At 42.2% G+C, this 19620-nt stretch overlaps 1 protein-coding gene across 5 annotated transcripts in view; it reads right to left on the bottom strand.

Moving 5' to 3' along the window:
* LOC134555496 (BEN domain-containing protein 5-like) overlaps positions 1-19620 on the bottom strand; it is an 898337-nt gene that overhangs the window by 337238 nt on the left and 541479 nt on the right. For 2 of the 5 annotated variants that reach the window (XM_063407116.1, XM_063407117.1), the window contains exon 1: positions 13037-13408. The exons of the other annotated variants lie outside the window; for them this stretch is intronic. In XM_063407116.1, the coding sequence (XP_063263186.1) occupies positions 13037-13256 (220 nt within the window). In that variant the 5' untranslated portion in view covers positions 13257-13408. Of the gene's footprint in view, positions 1-13036; positions 13409-19620 lie in introns of those variants that run through there. 5 annotated transcript variants of the gene reach the window in all.

Genomic DNA, 19620 nt, shown 5'->3' with positions numbered 1-19620 from the left:
TCTGCAAAGTGCAGGGCTGGAAAAGGGAATGTTGCTGGAGAGCTCCAAAGCGCATTACACAAAAGTTGCATAAGATCCAAATCTGTAACAAAATTACTACACAACCCAATTTCATTAATTAATGCTATTCATCCTTTTCCTTTAGATACTATTGGCAAAGCCAATAAATATTTATATGAATCTTTGCATCTCATGAAAAAATGGAAGTAAATTATTTTCAAGTCTTTAACATTTTGACAAATCTCAAAATTAGGTATTTAAAAATATTAATCTGAAAACACATTCAAAATACTTTAATATTCCTGAAAAGGTAGAGAGGGGACAGGGAACCAAGAGCACAGTCTCCCAAAATGTGCCTGTGATAGGTGAAATTCTTGCAGAACAGACAAGGTCTGAAAAGATTCACCTGTTCCTGACAGTGTCAAGGAGAAATGCATTTAAACTGTTAGTACACTGAGAGCTTAGGAACAGGAAAACATTTTGAGTCTTCTTATCCACCTGCAAATTGTATTCTGCAAAGTGTCCCATGAATATTTTTGAAAGTGCCAAGGAGGATGGCCCCCGTGAGTGCTTAGTTGCATTGACTTTTGCTTTCTCAAATTAGCATCTCTCCACAGGACCTCAAAATGGTTCGTGTTGACAGTGTAGGAAAGGGAAACAAAGGTAAATCACTGTTTAATGAGGAGCAAGGCATTCATTAGAAATGAATTACACAGATGAATGCAATTCATTTTGTTACAGATAGAAATGGATCTCTTGTAGGCAAATGGTGATATTACAGCCCTAGGCTATGTAAAAAGAATAGGCAAAGAACATGCAGAATGAGACATTAGACAACCTGAAATGAAACGCAGATGGTAGCAATAAATACTAAGACAGATGCAAAAAGAAACAGATAAACAACAAAAAACAGCTAGGCTTATTTTAGATCATTCTCCATTCCCCAGAGCATTGTGGATGCTTATCCCAGTAAAACAAAAAGGCAATCCAACTGTTTCAGTTTTGAAAAATAAACCCCTATGTTTTCATTTATCTGGAAAATGTAGGTTCATCAGAAAAGTGAGATAAGCCAATTCTAATGCCAGAGAGATGAGAAGAAAATAAGGCAGCCCTTCCCAAAAAAACAAATAATACAAACTTCCAGACTAAAGGATAGACTGATGGGTATTGGTATTTTCTTGGAATTTAAGAATAAATGAATCCATATGGAAAAGAACAAAAAAATAAAACCACCGACGTTTTCTGTGTTCATGTATTTTGGGGTATTGGGTAGATCGAGGAATCCTTTGCTAAAATATGTTCTCTCAATTTCTTGGAGGAAGAGCAGCACATGGATACTGCAGAGCCTGTTCTCCAGACATCTTCCACAGGACATGCAGATGAGCTCCTTCTTCATTTAAAGAATTCAGATCTGTTTCTGTCCTCTGAAATAATCCCTGGCCTCACAGCCCATTATTTGACACAGCTAACGAATATGTCTGCTGACAGCTCATGGAGGTCACCAGAAGCCAGAACCCCACACCAACTGGACAGGGACATGAGCCATCCTCCCCATGGCAGGAAAAGCAACCCTTGAAACAATCAAGGACAGGAGTCACACAGGAGTAAGTGCCTGTGCAGACTACAGAAGTCAGCAAATACCTTCCAGTGAATAAATCAACAATTAAAACAAAAACAATTTGGAAGAACAGTAGTATTTATATTTTGGCTTTTTAAGTCAATTCAAAAAGGTCAATAACACATTCTACGCACTTAACATTGAAAATTAAAGAAAATACTTGGTTTGGGGTCAAAGTAAACAAATGCAAATTTATCTGAATTCTTCATTCTCTTCACTCTCCACTCAATTTCAGTTTGCCTACGAAACTTATGTTTGCAAAACTTCACTGGTTTTGAAGTTTGTTTATACATCTCCTAACAAATGCTTAGTTTGTACATTGCTGGCATGTAACTATCAACACAGTTCTCTTTCTGTTCTTTTGACTTTTTGGTTTTACTGCTTATCTGTACATGAACCAGTAAGATGAAGAAAGGAACTGTTTTCTCCATACACAAAATCTGAACAAACAATGAGTTTATATAAGTTAAAGCTCAGGAACTTTCAGTGTAGTCAGTAAGCAAAAAAATGTTCCTCTGCCTTCCAACAACAATACATATAATATTTTTTTACATATGCTCTGGTCTTTGAAAGCTTATTTATACCTAATACAATCCATCCAGTGTGTTGAATATGAAAAGGCCTTTTGTTCTTTTACTTTTTTTTTTTAAGTGCATTTCTAACCTCTGTTGTCTTCTGCATTAGCTGCAGATAGAGCCAGAAAAATCTCATTCTCAATTTGAGATTAATGCTGGAGTTCTGGCTCTTGCTCTGTAAATATTAATGGAATTTGGGAAGGGGTGGGAGGGAGAGAGTGGAGACTGGGGGAAGGGTAGGAGAAACATGAACATGCCTTTACAGCAGTTCTACTTAGGAGTCTCTGTCTGTTGTTGTGGCAGCAAACTAAAGACAGGTACAAAAGAAGAATCCAGCAAAAAACAACGCCATCTATGATTTTGAGCTAGAGGAAAACCAGGATAGGAACCAAATGTATAGACAAGCTGCAATTCAGTGCCTGAGGCTACAGAAGAGAAAGAAAGACAGCCTAAAAGCATTGGAGCTCAGAGCCTTATTTTGTAATGACTCAAATCATTTGTCTGGACTTTGTTCTCAGTCATTTAAAGCTTGCTAAAGTTAAAAATTACACCTTCCCCTAGGTGGCTATGATCAGCTTCTTATAAAGTTGTGTCTATTGTTTTCCCTAGATATGCAATGAGTGGTTCAGTGATATCAATTACTGAGAACTAGCACTTAACATACTTAATTAGGCACTCATAACAAAATATGCAGGGTGGAATGCATGACACAAGAATGGATTCCCTCTGTTCTTTAGGAAGGGACATTCTGAAAGACACATGTAAATGAGGAAAAATTGCTTTTGTTCACGGAGAGCGTGGTATTCTGTGATTCAAGATAAAGAGTAAAGCATGCTGCAACAACTGTACTCCAAGAAAAGGTCAGGCTTGGAGAGATCTTGGCAGTCAACTCCTCATGGTACTGAAGCACAGGGCTCAAGAGCCAGGGCACATGACAGCGTCTCTCCCATCCAGGCTCCTCTCAAAGCTGAAGGGGCAGTCAGAAAAAAGGGAACTGCTGAGGAATTTCAGAGTGCCTGCAAACACATCTGGCCTCAGCAGTGCTCAGAGAAAGAAAAGCCAAAAAACCAACCCTGCGTTAGAAAATTTCTATCAACTAGCAAAGGATAAACTGTTCCTGGAATGCTTTCTTCAATGAGGCCCTCATTTCAGGATGGGTGGATCCAGGCCAAACGGTAACAGCCTCAAGTCTAGAGGGGAACTGAGGCAGAGAAAACAACTTGAACAGGGCAGGGAGTTGGTTAAATCCAAGGAGAAATATGTTAGTGCCCTAAAACTGAAAACTCTATTGTGGGATGTAAAATAAAACTATGAAAATCTCAAAGTCTCCTTAATGCATTCCTTACTTTCTAATTTAGAAATAAGGACTGAACAAACTAATCCCTTCAAAAAAGAGTTCAAATGCTGATTTTTTTTCCATCTTTGGAATAAAAGCTGGAAAAATAAAGGAAGAGAGCTCTGCACTCCAAATAGATGAGGGATGGCAGGTCTGGTATCAGTCCAAAGAAGGGGCTTGGCAATGCTATAAATCTTACAGTAATAAAATGAAAGAACCTTGAACAGAATTCGTCCTTCCCCTAAGCCTTCAAAAAAATTCCACTCCTTGTGAAAAATGATATGCTGACAGATGAAAAAACTTACCATCAGCCTTCCCATTTCCAGGCATGTACCCAGCACATATGGACAACACCTGCACAAGATTCCCCGCACACGGCTGCACTGAACTGGTTTGTACTGATGCAGCCAGGTTGGTTCTACAGAGAGGTGAGATCACCTGGGCAGGCTGTGCACTGGTTACAGAGCAGCAAAAGGTGCATAAGAACCAAGGCAAAGATCCCATAACCAAAGGATAGGTGGTGCTTTAAAGCAAACACACCAAGCACAACAGGGCATGGATTCCTAAGTGCCACTTACACACAAATAAACAAGATTCAGTACTGCTGTGACTGAGAAGGAAAACAGCATGAGAATAATTTTTACAAAAGCCACCTAGCTTATTTGAAGCTAGAAAAAAGAACTATAAATTACTTTATTAGCTAATTTAATGCAAACATTAAAGGAGAACTTGTACAGGAAGAAGAGATGAGATTTCAGAAAATATAATGATCCTGCAGGCTCAGAAGATATTCAGGACACAAAGCAAAACAAAATGTGCCTCATATAAAACATGTCTGAGCTAGGAGTACACTGAGATCACGACCACCAAGGAGAAAACTGAGAATGACAGTAACAAACACAGGCCAACAGACAGCAGCAGAAATGCAGAAGTTATTTGAAGAGGACAGGTATCATCGAAATCAATGCAGCTAAAAAAGGGAGAAGTGTCCAAAAGAGGGGCCAACTAAGTGCTGGCACAGGCAATTCAGGATTTGGGTAGTAAAATTTACTATATTGTTTTGACTTTTTTTTTTTTTTTTCTTTTTTTTTTTTTTTCAGACTAAAGGAGAGTTTTATTGGAAGGACAGAGGAAAAAGATTCCAGAAATAAACACTGGGCTCAGTGAAAGCACTTCAGAAGTATATTTAGTTGGACAGAAAGGTAGAGCTGAGTGTAAGCAACGAAGTGGAGAGGAGTATGTAAGAGACAGCAAAATTTTGGGTTGGAAATGACAAACAAGATTATTCCTCCTCTTGACTCTAAATTCATGGCAAATGGACAAAAATTGTAGGAAAATATGTTGGGACATCCTAAGCATAAGCTGAAAAAGATTTCTGCTAAGGGTGTCAGAATGGGAAGCTGACAAAAAAATGCAAGTGAGAAAAGTTAGCAATAAAAAGGCAGAGCTGAGAGATGCCATCATCTGCGCTTGTATCACTCCCAAAATTTTAAGAACTAAGTAGTTCTGCAGCACTTCACCAAAAAGAGAATATGACAGCAACACACAAATGAGAGACTTGAAGGTTTTCTGCAGAGCACAAAGAAAAGTGAGCAAAGAAGTCAGGGAAGAACAACACATCAAGCAGCACTGTGATAGGCAGGGCTGATAAGCACGGGAAGGTGAAGACATGCACTTGAGGAACTGGCCCAAAAGGCTGCTAAATCTTGTGAAGTGAATTTCAATAAAGTCTAAAGAATAGGAAACAGAGTGAAAATAATTCTTAATCAAAGTGGGGAAAGGCAAGATAGAAAGGTCTTAAACCACTGCTTGACAGGTTTAGAGATGATGGGTAAGAAGGATGATGTGCCAGGAGCCTGAACCAGGGCTGCTCACTGATGATGGGGAGAAAGTCACACCTGCTTTGTACAAAGGCACTGAAGAAGGGAGAGAAAGATTAAGGAGCCAAAATCTTATGAAGCAGAGCACAGATTATATAAACCTCTTAAGTCCTCTCTGAAGTCCTAGATCAAGACTGGCTCCTGCTCATTAATATTTAATACAGCAACACAAGTAAATGCACAGAGCATGGTTCCTGCTGCTGCTCTCACAAAACCCAAAATAAACTAAGACTAAAAAAACAGCCGACCATACCAGCTACTGAAGCAAATAATGTTGAGGTCTCAGTGAGGTTTTTCTTCCAGTGGAACAGAGATACCCAGTCTAATTCTGGTAGGAGTGAGAGCTACTGATATGGCCACCTATTTGTAGTCCAATTTCTAATGCACATGAAGGCACTCAAGTATTTTGTAACATTCTCCTTTTGCATGAGCTCACTTATCAGCAGATTGTTCAGATCTACAGTCTTGAGTATCAGCCCAGAAACATCAGACTTCTGCTGCACGAAAAATTTAGATGGATTTTCTTCATTAATTTCCATTATTAATATGAAATCTATTTTTCAGTTCAGAAGTGAATACAAAGTCTCATCAAAAATAATTAACCAAAGGCAACATGGCTCAAATGACCACAACCAAAAATAGTAATTATTCCTTGTCAGCAAAACTTTTCCTTTCATTTAACTTTTAGTGGTACTAGAACTTGGCTGCAGCACAAACACATGGAGCTGGACAATCAAGTTAAGAAAAGACTATGCTGAGAAACAGGAAATCATGCTCTCTACAAGACTGAGGATGGTTTTAATTCTGGATCCAATATTTACTTAAATACTGACCTTGAATAATTCAAACTTTTCATCTTACTGTCCCCATCTAGCCCACTGAAGTATTGTACAGATTTGTTAATATTTGTACAATACTCTGCACATGTCAAACACAAAGGATTACAGCTATTATGGAACAACTCTCTTAATCCTTTCTGAAACAAGTACACTAACACAGCATTACCATTAAATTAAAAAGAAACCCTGAAAACAAGCAGGATGTGAAAATGCCATCCTGTAAATCTCTCCTCTGCACCTACACATGAAATTCAACTATTGGCATTCCTTTTCAAAAACTGGAACATGATAAATATTTTACAAAAAATATTTATAACAAAAGCTATGTGTTTCTTTAGAAGTTCAAAAGTTCATTTGGAGAGATCGTCAATCTCAATGACAGCTATAATTTGTCAGTCTGGCTGCCCTCACCAGTCCTTCTGTATTAGACTGCACAATTATATTTGGACCAAAGCCTGTGATGATTTGATGATCACACAGGCCACAAAGCCATGGAGATGCTGCCCACGAGCTGCCCAGCAGGTAAAGCAGGACAGAGAGCACTCCAGGAAGCCTCCACAACATCTCTGCCCAAGGAATAAACTCACTATGGAAATAGAGAGTAGATTTAGGCATTTTTTCAGTTTCTATACAAAAATCACAATGTGCTTCAGCCTCTACTATTTTTAAAGGAATTCCTAAAAAATGCAAATAATTTACTGACTGGCATTTAGGCAATACACTGGAAAAAAATGTTTTACTGTTAAATTATGAAAACACAACCTTAACTTACGTTTTTTTTTCCTTTTCACTCCCCTGCAAATTTTAGCATATTTTAATTAGTTTTAGTTACCATAGCTACCATAGTCATACTATCTTTGAAGTCAATTTTATTAAAATCCTGAATTGCATGTTTTTACTGTATGCTAGCTGAAATTATACAACATTTACAAGCATAACTGGTGTTAAGTGGTGCAACATAGGTACTAAGACCACAAAAAGCAACAATAGTGCTGGCCACCTGGATGTCTTTGTGTTACAAAAATAAATTAGATAATTTCTGACTGTTAAGGTGAAGCAAAAAGCACATGTGACTGAGGAACAAGCAGGTCAGTTGAGAAGGGTTAAAGACAAACAAAAAGAATGTATATTCAGAATAAGCAGGGTAATACGGGAAAGGAGGAAATTAAATATAACTGCAAAATCTTCTTGCACAGATAAATCCCAGCTTTTTAATTAATTTTTACTGGCATTTTAGCTTGATGATGGCATCACCACTCTCATAAGGGTTACTCCAAACCACCACTTAGCAGTTACAGTTTTAGCTGCGACTGTAACCAGGGTTTTTTTTGCTGTTGCCATTTAGCTTTGTGTCAATGTGCCATAATAAGGCTTCAACAATGAACAAACAGGAACTACACCAAAAAGACCCCACAAAATTGTGCCTTTGTAGAAGTCCTTCATATCTCAGATATGGTCCTACACTAGATTTTAGAAGAAGGGGAAAAAAATCCTCCACCCTTCATCTTACATGAGTTAAAAATAAACCAGAAATGGATCAAATACAAAATGAGTGTGAAATTTAGCTTTAAATATTTCTCGTGAATACTGCCACACTTGTGTTCAGAACTATATTTAGGAGTGTGAAGTAGTTAGTTACTCTGTTATACAAAATGATTTGCTGAACCTCTGCGCACAGCCGGTTCTTTTACCTGCTAAAAAGGTAAAAACACAGCAGAAGCGCGTCAGCTAAGGGTGACAAAGTAGGCCATGCACGTCAAATATCACAGTAAACATTTTTTAAAAATTTGAAAAATAAAAATGCTATTCTGAACAAGTTTACTTCAGCCCTGCCTAAACTGCTGGGCTTAGTTTCTCTCAATGACCAGACCTGCACAGGCACGGGAGGTGACACCACCATTAGGGACACCTGGAATTGCTGCTCAAGGGCAACGACACAAAAGCTCATCCCAAGTACTGCCAAACCAGCCCCGGAAAAACCAAACCAAATAAAAAGAGCCTCTGAAGAACCACTACCACTACTGGGAGGTTTCCTACAACCTCTTCCTTGCACTTCTTTACTCAGGACAATCCTTGGGATTACTGAGAAGCATCTGCAGGTGCCCAGAGGTTTTTCCTGGTGCCATTTCTCCCCAGGTCTCTGTCACACACCAGCCAAGCAATGGATCCCAGCAGGGGACAGGCCTGGAGACTCCTGGGAACAAAGAGTCAGCTGTCCCTGCCACAATGGTTCATTCACCCTACAGCTGCCCTGGGAAAGGAAATGGGACATGCGGAGCATGCAGGAACACGGGATGGAGCATGGGGACAGCCAGGAGCTGCTTTATGTACTCCAGCTGCCCAAGCTGCCGGAATGACGCAAGGAGGAAAATCCACAGAGAAGCCCAAGACTGCAGAAACACCAATAAAAGCTTGGACTTAAATATCACACATCAAGATAACTTCCTGACCTATATTTTGTATATTCTTAATATAATCTAAAATCTCAAATTTTTCATGTATTCCAGAATTTGACAAAGGGTCTTTCCTCCATGGACTTTTCATAGCAAAGAAGCTTGGATACACACCAAGAAGTTGAAACACTCCCAACTTTACTCACAGCTCAGTCCTAGAATCATTTAATTCAAATTTTTTCTATGAACAGAGATTTTACATCCTTCTGAAATACACAGTAACATCTCACCATGAGCTGCACAGGCTCTTAAAACTAAAAATCACATAACCTGCTCCAATAAAAAGTAGAGCATAGCATTTTTTAAAGGGGCAAGAAAGGATAAGGATGCACCAGGTATTAACACACTTGCTGAGGCAGCTAAGGAATCGCTGTGAGAATCTGATGGAGATATGTTTGCTATGAAGTGTGGGTGGGAAATGTTGAGGGCAGCAGCTAGAGAGCACAATTATTTACTGTAGTCAGGAAAGAACATCTCCTAGTAGAAGACAGTCATTATTAACTTGTTAACAAACATAGCCTGAAGTAGGGAACTTTTAGAAGTCCCTGAAACTCAATTCATTGCACCTCACATTCATCAGTTAGAAAAGAAAGGAAAAGCTCCAATGGAGTCATCTAAAGATCATGCTGTTAAAAGGTGCATATGCTCATAGACAACATTCTGCTAGTGACTATTAGACAAGTGTGGAAAAGCTGCAAGTTCCATATGTGTGCCAAGGAGAGGGACCAGAAAAAAACAGCTTTGGAGCATTTTGAGGAGAGGACAGAAAAGAAGAAAAGGAAGGGTGTGGATGATCAGGAGGACAGACTCAAACTCTCCCTGAAAAGCTGTCTGCTATTTTTGTATTCTCAACAAGACAGACCAGCTTATGTCACCTCAAGAAACTGCTCTGTAGTCAAACTCCAGTCTGCTGAGTCCTATTTTCCATTCAAGAGGCAACTAAAATCATTCCTTTATTAGTACATAGCATCAGCTGCTGGTAGCCAAATGGTGAACTTGTTAAGGCAAGGGATATTCACTTTAATATGCCTTCTGTGGCTGGACAGTCTAGAACTGAGTCAAGTCATCCTTTCTGGTTTGAGCCCTAGTCTTTGGCTAACTTCTGAAGAAGTGGAAAAGTTCCCAGGCCAACACATCCCAGCAGTCTCAGCAGTTCCCAGTCATGCACACAGGGACAGAAGAGAAGGCACAGCTGCTCAGAGTTCATCTACAACTCTTCTCTAACATTATCATGTACTACTCACCACAGAATAGAGGACAACAGCTTTTATCTCCACAACATACCAAGTCTCTCACAATTACCTGATGCTCTGAGCATGTCCCAACACACTTCCCTCTTCTATTTTTTTTTTTTAAACTTATGATGCCTTTACAGCATCTCTGCTCTCCAGCAACAATACCCCTCACAATTGCACTGGCTTCCAACCATCCAGCCTCAGCACAAAGGATCAAAGAACTGCTTCTAGACTCTCTCAAAAGAGGACAATTGTTTTATCAACTCTTTAGACAACCAATAAAGCTTTGCATTATGGGTATAAACCTGTACTTAGGCCTGTATGAATTCCTACATTAAAAGGGTAGAAGTTTGAAAGGTATCTAAATTTCTTTAGATGTAGCAGGAAAGGAAAACTCTTCTCAAAAGAAAAAAAACATTAATATGTGTCTTGTATTTGTGTTCTTTCTCGCCTTCTTTTTTTCAAGTTGCTAGAAAGAAAAACAAATGGATCTTTTTCTCAACCTATGATTGATTTCTGCTGCATGGACAGCATTTGATCATGAAAATATATATAAAAAACCAGAACTTTGCTTACTTGAGCAGCTTCACATACAAGAAAATTGGTCACCATTCAAACTGTGAAAGAACACTTTGCAAGCTCAAAACCCCCCATTTTCCCTTTTTATTCTTCTTTATTGCTTGTTTAATTTAATATCTGTAGCATAACTTTGATCCTGAAACCTCTTCTTAGTGGGGAATTCTTGGACCAAAGCAGTAAACCCTAAAGTCATTGATGTATGGTTTGTGCAGTCAAGGGTTCCTTCCAAAAAATTCAGAATCAACTATGTATATTTTAAATATAAAAACAACTTAATACACATTATTTGTCTTCTTACTAAGCTAGGCTGGAAACCTTTAGAATTAAAAGTTCTGTACTGTTATGAGAAACATTATTGCATATTGCTTGTATAACATTACACTTGCAATGTTTGCCATAAAAACTTGTCATAATCTGAGTTGGTCACTAAAAAGCAAGAATTGTGCTATGATGTCTTCATAGAAGACCAAGTTTTCTCTCCAAGGTCTTCAACCACAATAAAAACAAACACCAATATTAACATTTTGGGGAGAAATGACAACTTTAGAAGTAAGTGACCCTTTGTATACAACTTCTGTTGAATTCACCTAAGGTATAGTTATGAGTGGAAAGAGGCACAGAAGTCAAGACTCATTTGGTGTTCAGGTGAGAAGTTTTCCAAGAATGCACAACACAGGTCTAGTCGGCATATATTGAGATGTGACAGCTGTAATAAAGATAGCTGTGTGTTTCCTTGTGTTCCTGGCTCAACAGGAGAACTTCCTGTAGAAATTAGAATCTCTGGAGAGCAATTAGTGCAAATCACTAATACAGGTAACAAGTCCTGTTCTCTAGAGGAAACAGCATATATTGGTTTGTTCTGGTTCAAGAGACATGAAACAAAGAGAAACTGTGGAGAAAAATTCAGGAGATCATATCTTGGGCAGACACAGGCTCTGCCTGGAACAAGGGAGCTGGCAAAAATAAGCATTTGCTGCTGGAAAACTGAGGAAACCTGGTGGGCTCAACATGTGAGCCAAGGGTCTATTTGTAAATATTTCTGTGGAGCACTTTAGCTGTGCTGAGAGAGACAGGAGGAACTGAAAGGGCACTGCTGCTGCAGTTCCCCAGTGGGACAGAGAAAGGTGCAGTCCAGTGGGCCTTTGGGAAGAGGCCATGCAAACCCTGGCCCCTGAGATTGTCATCTTCCATGGATCTGACAGGGAACCTGCAAGAAACACTTCACATACACTCCTCTGCCACAGACAGGACAGACAAAACATGGGCTGGCACAGGGCAGCAAAAACTTAGCAGTAGAATCCACTCCTCTGCTAGATGGCCTAGCTAGTTCTCCTGAACTTCTGGAGTTGCAAATGCTCAGAAACTGGAAAAGCCTTGCAGGGAACTCAGGTTTGGCTGTTCCTGGTTCTTTTGAGGTATCTCTTTATGGCCAATACTAGAAAGAGGATAACTGCAAAAGTCAGTGGCCGAGCCAGGGACAAACTGGGCCACCATCAGGCTAAACTGGCTTAGGAACTGCTGACTTCCAAAAATAAAATTAGAAAAATACCAGTTCTATGTGACTTTAACACCAAGTTACTCTGTTTAAACATCAGAACTCAGCACTGCCTTCTAAGAGCTCCACACTAAACAAAAAGAGTTTTTTAAGCCCATTCCATATTCGGGGAAATAGACATAACCAGTACTTTGCCCAAACTGGTAAAGTCAGGATAGGAAAAGAACCCAGTGTCCTCTTTGCTACCCAGACTGACACTTCAAATGGTCATTACAGCCTTTCAAAAGCCTATTGGGCAAGGCCACCCTAACCAGCAATTTGCTACTACACCAAACTTCCTTTCCATGTCAACTATGACTACGGCGGCGAGGAAACGACACAAAGTCTTCAAGGAAACACTGCCCAAGTCACTGTCTGGGGGCAATGTACCAGCAGTACTATCTCACAGGGGCTGAACACCTTCAAGGGACCAAAATACGGGGTTATCTCCTAGCATACCTTGAATTAGTCCTCTTAGCTTGGAGACATTTGTTACCTTTAAACATGAAACAAACCAAATGTAGCAAGGCCACAAGCTACAAACCAATGTAGCAAGCTTAACAAGAGCAGAGCCTGGACGTCTGCTCCCACTACTGCCGTCCAATTTGTGAAGTCACTTAAACTAACAAAGCGGACATAAAACAGCACCACTCAAATCTGGCAACAACTGCGAAGGTACACAAATGACTCCGTGCACTATAAATAAGTCGTGGACGAAAACCTAAACTTTTTTTTTTTTTTTTTTTTTTTGGGGGGGAGGGGGGTAAATCTCCACGGTCCGCCCCCCCCTCAGCCCCGAGCACCGCCGGGCGCATGGCGGGGGTCGCGGGTATTTTGGAAAGCGACCCTCGGGCCCCCTCCCCGGCCTGCCCGGAGCTGCCCCTCCCCACCCCGCGCCCCCCGCCCGCCCCGGGCCGCCCCCTCCCCTCCCGCCCTCCCTCAGCGGGGAGGGGGCGGCATCGCCCCCGCGGCCCGGCCCGCCCTCACCTGCCAGCGCCAGGATCTGGGCCTTGTGCAGCAGCAGGCGGTCGCCCCACTCGCCGGGGCTCTCGTCGTCCTCGTCCGCCGCCTCCTCGGGGTTGCGGTACACGGTGTAGACCTTCTGGTTGTCGAAGTCCTGCTGGGAGGTGGGGCTGAAGTCCCGCACGCGGGACACGGGCAGCGCGTAGCACACGTTGTCCTCCAGGAACCGCACGAACGCGTACATGGTGCGGGGCGGCCGCGCGGCTCCGCGCCCGCCGCCGTATTGTTCCTGCGGCCGCCTCTGCGCTCGGCTGAGCGGGCCTGGCCGCGCCGCCCGCCGGGCCCCAGACGGCGCCGGCCAGGCGCGAGCAATCCAGCGCGGAGCGACGCGAGCGGGGCGGGCCCGGGCGGGGGGAGCGGCGGCGGCCCCGGCCCCGCTCGGTGCCCGCCGCTAACAGCGCCCCGCCCGCCGCCCCGCACGGCCCCGCACGGCCCCGGGCCGGCCCACGGCCCCTCCGAGCCCCGGCACCGCCGCCCTGCTGCCGCTGCCCTGCGGGGCACACAGCGCGCACGGCCCTGGCACCTGCGCCGGGGGCACGGATCGCGCCTCCCACACCCCGACCCTCGCCCCGGCGCCCGCGCTCCAGGTTGGCCCCAGGAAACGCCTCGGGAAGGTCTTTTTTTTTGCCCCCAAGTTGAAAACTCCGTACACTTGTGCCGCAGAAGTAGGCTTTGTTCCAGAGAATCATGGAGTGGTTAGTGCTGGAAGAGACCTTAGAGATGTTCCAACGCTGCTGCCACGGCTGGGACACCAGCCACTGGAGCGGGTTCCTCCAAGCCCCGTCCAGCCTGGCCTTGAACACTGCCAGGGATGGGGCATCCATGACTTCACCAGGGTCTCACCACCCTGACCACCTGAAGAATTGTTTCCTGATGGCCAGTCTAAACCTACACTCTCGATTTGAAGCTGTTCCCCCTTGTCCTGTCACTACATGCACTTGTAATAAGTCTCTCCTTATCTTTAAGTCCCTTTCAGGTGCTGCAAGGTCATAATAAGGTCACCCTGAAGCCTTCTCCAGGCTCAACAATCCCGATTCTCTCAGTCTTTCCTCCTTGGAGAGGTGCTCCATCGCTCTGATCAACTCGGTGGTCACCTTAGGAGGGGAAATAGAAGGATGACACTCAGTGGGATTTGTCCTGAGGGCCAGGGCAGAGCCCAGGAGTGCAGGGAAAAGGGCAGGAAGGACCTGTGCGAGGAGAGTGGATCCTTCCTGGCCAGACACAGAACCCCACACTCATCTGCCACTTGGCAACAGCACTCCAGCATCAGCTTCTGCATGAAGATCCTGTTGGCAGAACCTCCTGCACTCCCTCATTCCGTGCCCTGGGGGTTGCTGGAAGAGCACAAAGCTCCCCCATCCTCCCCCAGGAGAGCACAGAGAGCTGGGGAATGCTGTGCTGCTGTGTCAAACAAGGCTTAGAGACGGCGCAAGTTTTAGCACAAATTCCCCAGCTTTTGGGGACCCTTAGATACCGAGTCCGGGTGTTTTGAGCTTCACGTGTGGAAGGGGTAATGTGGCAACGTTGCTCATGGTTTGGGGCAAACTCTGTTTCTAATCCTGAGGTCTGTTTTACCCAACCAGGCTTAGGAACAGAACAATCACATGGGGAGAACTATTTAATGTAAAAATAGAAAAAAAAAAAATCACAGAATGAGTACGAGAGGGGGGCATCACCAGGTTTTTGTTTGCAAAACACCAACACAAAATGAAACCAAAACATATCGTCTTTGCGGGTTTTCATATCCCCAGGCATTTGCAGTACTATCTGTGCCCATTGCACTCAGTAAAACCACACGGAACTTGTTTTTCCTGGTTATCTTTTATAGACTTCCTCCTACACGGGGACAGACCACAAGCTGAAAAACACGGAGTTCAGTTTTGACTGAGCACTGGCACAGGTTCCCAGGGAGCTTGTGGAGCTTCCATCGTTGGAGGTAACTCAAAAGAGCTGGACATGGTCTTGGGCAACCCCTTGGATTAGGTGAGCTCCTGAGGCCTCTTCCAACCTCAACCATTCTGTGACAGTGCCAGAAACTTTTCATTGTGCCCAGCAGAAATCTCTCTGTCTTAAACAGCACATGAAAACATAAGGAATCCATACAGGTGTATTTAAGCCAATGTAAGTATTTCACCAACAAGCTGTAAACTTCCCATACAGTAATGGCAGCTTTATTATTTTAGCAATTACACAATTTTGCAAATACTCCAGTTTAAGACTGGGGATTTAAATGGCAGTACTTTTTGTTAACAATAAAGTATTGCCAGACTGGTGTGTAATTACAGGCAAATACAAGTCTGCTACAAAGTATGGATGACAAATGTATTCTAGTAGCGAGTCTGCAAGGGAAATGAAATTCCAGCAAGAATTGTGTTGCTGATCAAACAATACCAGCTGCTGTAGCTCTGCTGTCTCCTCTGCTTCGTGTGACAGTGGGGTACAGGGAGCTGCAGGGAGATGGCAGGACAGGCTGATTGCTGGAATTACTCCATGGACACTGTTAAAATTAAGTGAAGGACAATTTTGTACTACTAAATTCAGTGGCCAGTGAGAGATGGGATAGACTGCCTCCTGCCAGGACTGCATTCCCTCCACAGCTGAATTCTGTTAGGGGTGTGTAAGGCTGCTGTGGAGGGAAGGGAGCTCAGAGCAATGGCAAAACTGGAAATAAAAGGAAACAAAGAGAAGGTCAGGACTCAAAAATTAGTTTGAGTTGCAAGGGGAGAGATCTCTTTGGGTGCCAAGGACACCTGGGTAATTTGTCCCGATGAAAGAAAACCCAAAGCCTTCCTGTGAAGGCAACTAGCACCATAGTGGGTTTTTTGGTGGGTTGGGGTTTTGGGGGAAAAGGAACACTCTAAACTGGTGTTTGCAATATTTTACCTTTACGTGTTCAATTACAGCGAAGACTAAAGATTTTTGTATCAGCAGCAAAAAAATAAAAGGTCTCAAATCCTTTAGGCAAGCTGTTTCACAGTTCTCCACTGAAGGATATTTTTGGGAGCAGATAAGGGTCAGGATGAAAAATGCATGTTTACTCTTGGTCCCTTGCACACACATTGAGCCAGAAGGCATTATAATGCTAAAGAATTAATAATGATCTCATACATTTTTTCTTCTGCCTACAAGGAACGGTGTTAATTTCTGGCTTTAAAATCTATAAATAATCTGCACTGGTTAACTGTGAAGCTGAGGAAAAATCCATTAAAGCAGCGAATGAAACACAAGTCACTTGTCACTCCTGTCTTTTGGACCTTTCCCATTTCTTCTGATGGTTAGCCAGCTGCTTTAACACAGAGTTGAGCTTGAGCTATTTTAAAGGTGTAGATTTAAAAACTCATATGTTAAGGGAATTACAGGAACCTCACTGGATTTAAATCCTCGAGCCAGTCCAGCCTTTTAGAAACAGCACAGCCCTTCTGGGAAGTAAATTGTTGTACTTTGAAAATGCAAATGAAGCCTCAGCTTAGAACGTCATACTGTCACTCCAAGAGTGGAGAAACCACAAAGCACAGTCCCAGCCCTTGTGGGACTCCTGAGTGGCTCTTTCTTGGAACATTACTTCTATTTTGCTGGTGTTATTTTTCTTGAAAAGTAAAAAAAAGCATTCAAGCCAAAGCAGATGTCCACACTCTGTGTTTTCACTTAAACATACAAAATAAAAAGCTAATAGTTCCAATAAAAGTTATGCAGGTGCTAAATCTCTCTTCATAGCAAAACATTAAAATCAGGCTCATCATTCACATTATTCATATTTAGTACCAAATGCTCAAAGGACAGCATATTAACTTTAAATCTGCTACAGAAGAAATTCCCATTTTCTTTTACTCTTCCAGTGGAGGTGCTTCACCACTACCTGACTCTTCAGCAGTAACCATACATTGGACTGCTACTAGGAATCCCTACACACTGAGTATGTGGTTTAGAAAACTGTTGTTTCCTTGTGGATTTATTTGTCCTCCAAGAAGTGCATTTCTTACACATTGTTTTCAAGCTCAAATACACCTTGAAGGCACAGTTTTTTGGGTAGTACTGTATCGGAACATTGGCATTAAAAGTCTCACAGGTTAAAGAAGAGCTCAGCTAACAGTACACAAGAACTGAAGACTGTTCAAAGGTTTATGTATGTCCAGGCATACAATATACTCACAATCTGGGAATTTTTTATGAAGAATGTGATTGGTAGAGTGGTCAGAAGATACCTCCATTCCATGGTTTGCTTTTTTATCTTACGGTGAAGTGCAAGACAGAGTCATTTCCATGTATAAATGAATTTTCCTCTGGACAAAGTCATGTACATCTCTAGGTGTTTTGAGAGAGAGGGTGGTTGGAAGGAGGGAATCTGTTATCCAGATGGAGCAGGGTAAGCATTCCAGAGGGTCGTTCCCCTTTATATTTTAAAATACATTTTAACTCTTGAGACCCTGTTGCCACACTGTGCTTTCAGCATCACGGTGATTACATATAAAAATACAAACAAACAAAAAAAAGGTCCTGTTCCTGTGTGATCCTAGAAGATGGATAAGAAAATATTTGTGTCCATATATAATTCCGAAGCTCTCCATTACCAAGAGTAAGGGAACCTCGATTACACAGATAAATTCTGAAGATTTAATATTTTGAAATCTATGGCCTTAAACCATCCTCAGTCCCAATTCCTCAGAGTGATCTAACTTTTCTCAGAGCTGTGGATAATACTCAATCATCTTTTACAGTCAACTCTCACACCCTCACAGAATATTCTTTCAAAGAAATGAAACCCAAGGAACACTTGATGGATCCATTCTCATAGGAGACACTTATTTCCCAGCTGGTGCATTCTGTAGCATGAAGAGGTAACGATTAAGCCAAAGTGACCACAGGAGAAGGCACTTTTCTCACTGTTAATGACTGGCTGGAGAAACCAAGGACCAAAAAAAAAGACAGACAGTCATTAACTGCTGAAAATTCCTGACCTAAAGGTCATTATTACTATTATAAAATTGGAAAATGAAAAAGTAATTATTTTCTTTGGGTTTTTATATGTATTAAAAATATAAAATTCCGGTGTCTGTTGCTGTGGATACTGGTCTGTAAGGTACTTATCTTTCCCATTCTGGCAGGCTATGAAATGGATAGATCTGGGACTGGCAACCCTTCAGGAACGTGTGCCAGACCGTATTTTCCTCTTCCAAATTACAGGTTAAATGTGCCCACAGAAAGTCAACAGGAACCAGGGGACGCTGCCAGTCGGCACCATCTCCCCCCGCCTTGTCTGGGAGCTGCAAATGACCCCCAAACATCACAGCTTTCAGCTCCTGCATGTACACCATTCCAAGTCTTGCTAAATACCATCTCCTGCTCTCAGGCAAAATGCAGTTTTCCATGCTATCAGCTCCTTTCCTGAGAGGAAAGTAGGGAAGGCTGTGTGTGAGTTGACTGGTGCAAGGGCTCAGCTGTAAAACGCGTCCTTCAGGTGCCGTTGCCACCTGCTGCAAAAACTGCTCCAGAGACGACACTGCCCTCACAGCCCAAATGATCTTTATTGCTACCACCATCCACTGATGGCTTTCAGCCTATATATTTTCACTCTAACTGGAAATTTTATTTGAGATTTGTCCTTTCCTATTACAAACCAGACTTTCACCTGGATTTTGACAGGTGTTTTACTAATATGACTCTAAAAGTAGCTTTGCATACATAGATTTTGCACCACTGCAAGAATTTGATTCCTTCTGTACTTCAGATGAAAAAGGGACTTTCTTTTGGCAAAGACTGAAGTATTTTTGTAGCCTTTGGACTTCAGTGTAAAATAGCATTACTAGACACTGCCTGTGATTATGTTATGGTTTAGACAGATCCTCTAAGGTGGTATTAATGACCCTTTTTCATAATATTTTCATTTCAGTTTTCTATTTTGCTGTCTGTACAGCACTGTTCCATCTTGAATGAGCATTTATGCCTCATACTGACAGAGAAAATTATCCTGCAGCCCTTTTCTGCAGAGGCCTACTCTGATAGAGAGGTTCACACAAGTAATGTGGGATAGACACAGAAGGAAATGAGGTCAGCTACTAAAAATGCAAGACCGCATTTTTTCCAAAAAGGTACCTCCACATACTCCCACTTTCCTTTAGAAATCTGATTTTAGCAAGAGTCTGGACAGGCTCCAGAGATGGTTCTGGCTATTTTGGAAGGTTCTGGACAATCAGCAGCTGTAGGAATTGGATGGAGTGAAGGCAGAGTCAAAACTGCTTAAAGAGATGTTTTCACAACGCAGTGCTTTTTAATTTATACTCCTGTCATATTCCTTCTAATCCCTTTCAAGGCTGGTTATGTTTCATTATAAAGTGAGTTTTTAGAAAATGTTCCCAGGACTTAGTGCTCACATCTCACTAGTTCAGAAGGTAGAGTTTTCTACTCCTAATGAAAGTCACAATCAGAGATGGACCAGCTGCTCTTCTGAAGAACATCAACTAAAGTGAGCACGTAAAATCCTGTTGTGGAAGGTGAAAGGGATATAACAGAGCAGCAATAATCCTTGGAATATTTCAGAAAAGTGCCTTCCT

The sequence above is a fragment of the Prinia subflava genome, chromosome 10 (genome assembly GCF_021018805.1).
Source record: "Prinia subflava isolate CZ2003 ecotype Zambia chromosome 10, Cam_Psub_1.2, whole genome shotgun sequence".
Lineage (NCBI taxonomy): Eukaryota > Metazoa > Chordata > Aves > Passeriformes > Cisticolidae > Prinia > Prinia subflava.
The sequence above is the reverse complement of the archived record's forward strand: the minus strand, read 5'-3'. Positions and strand labels throughout refer to the sequence as shown.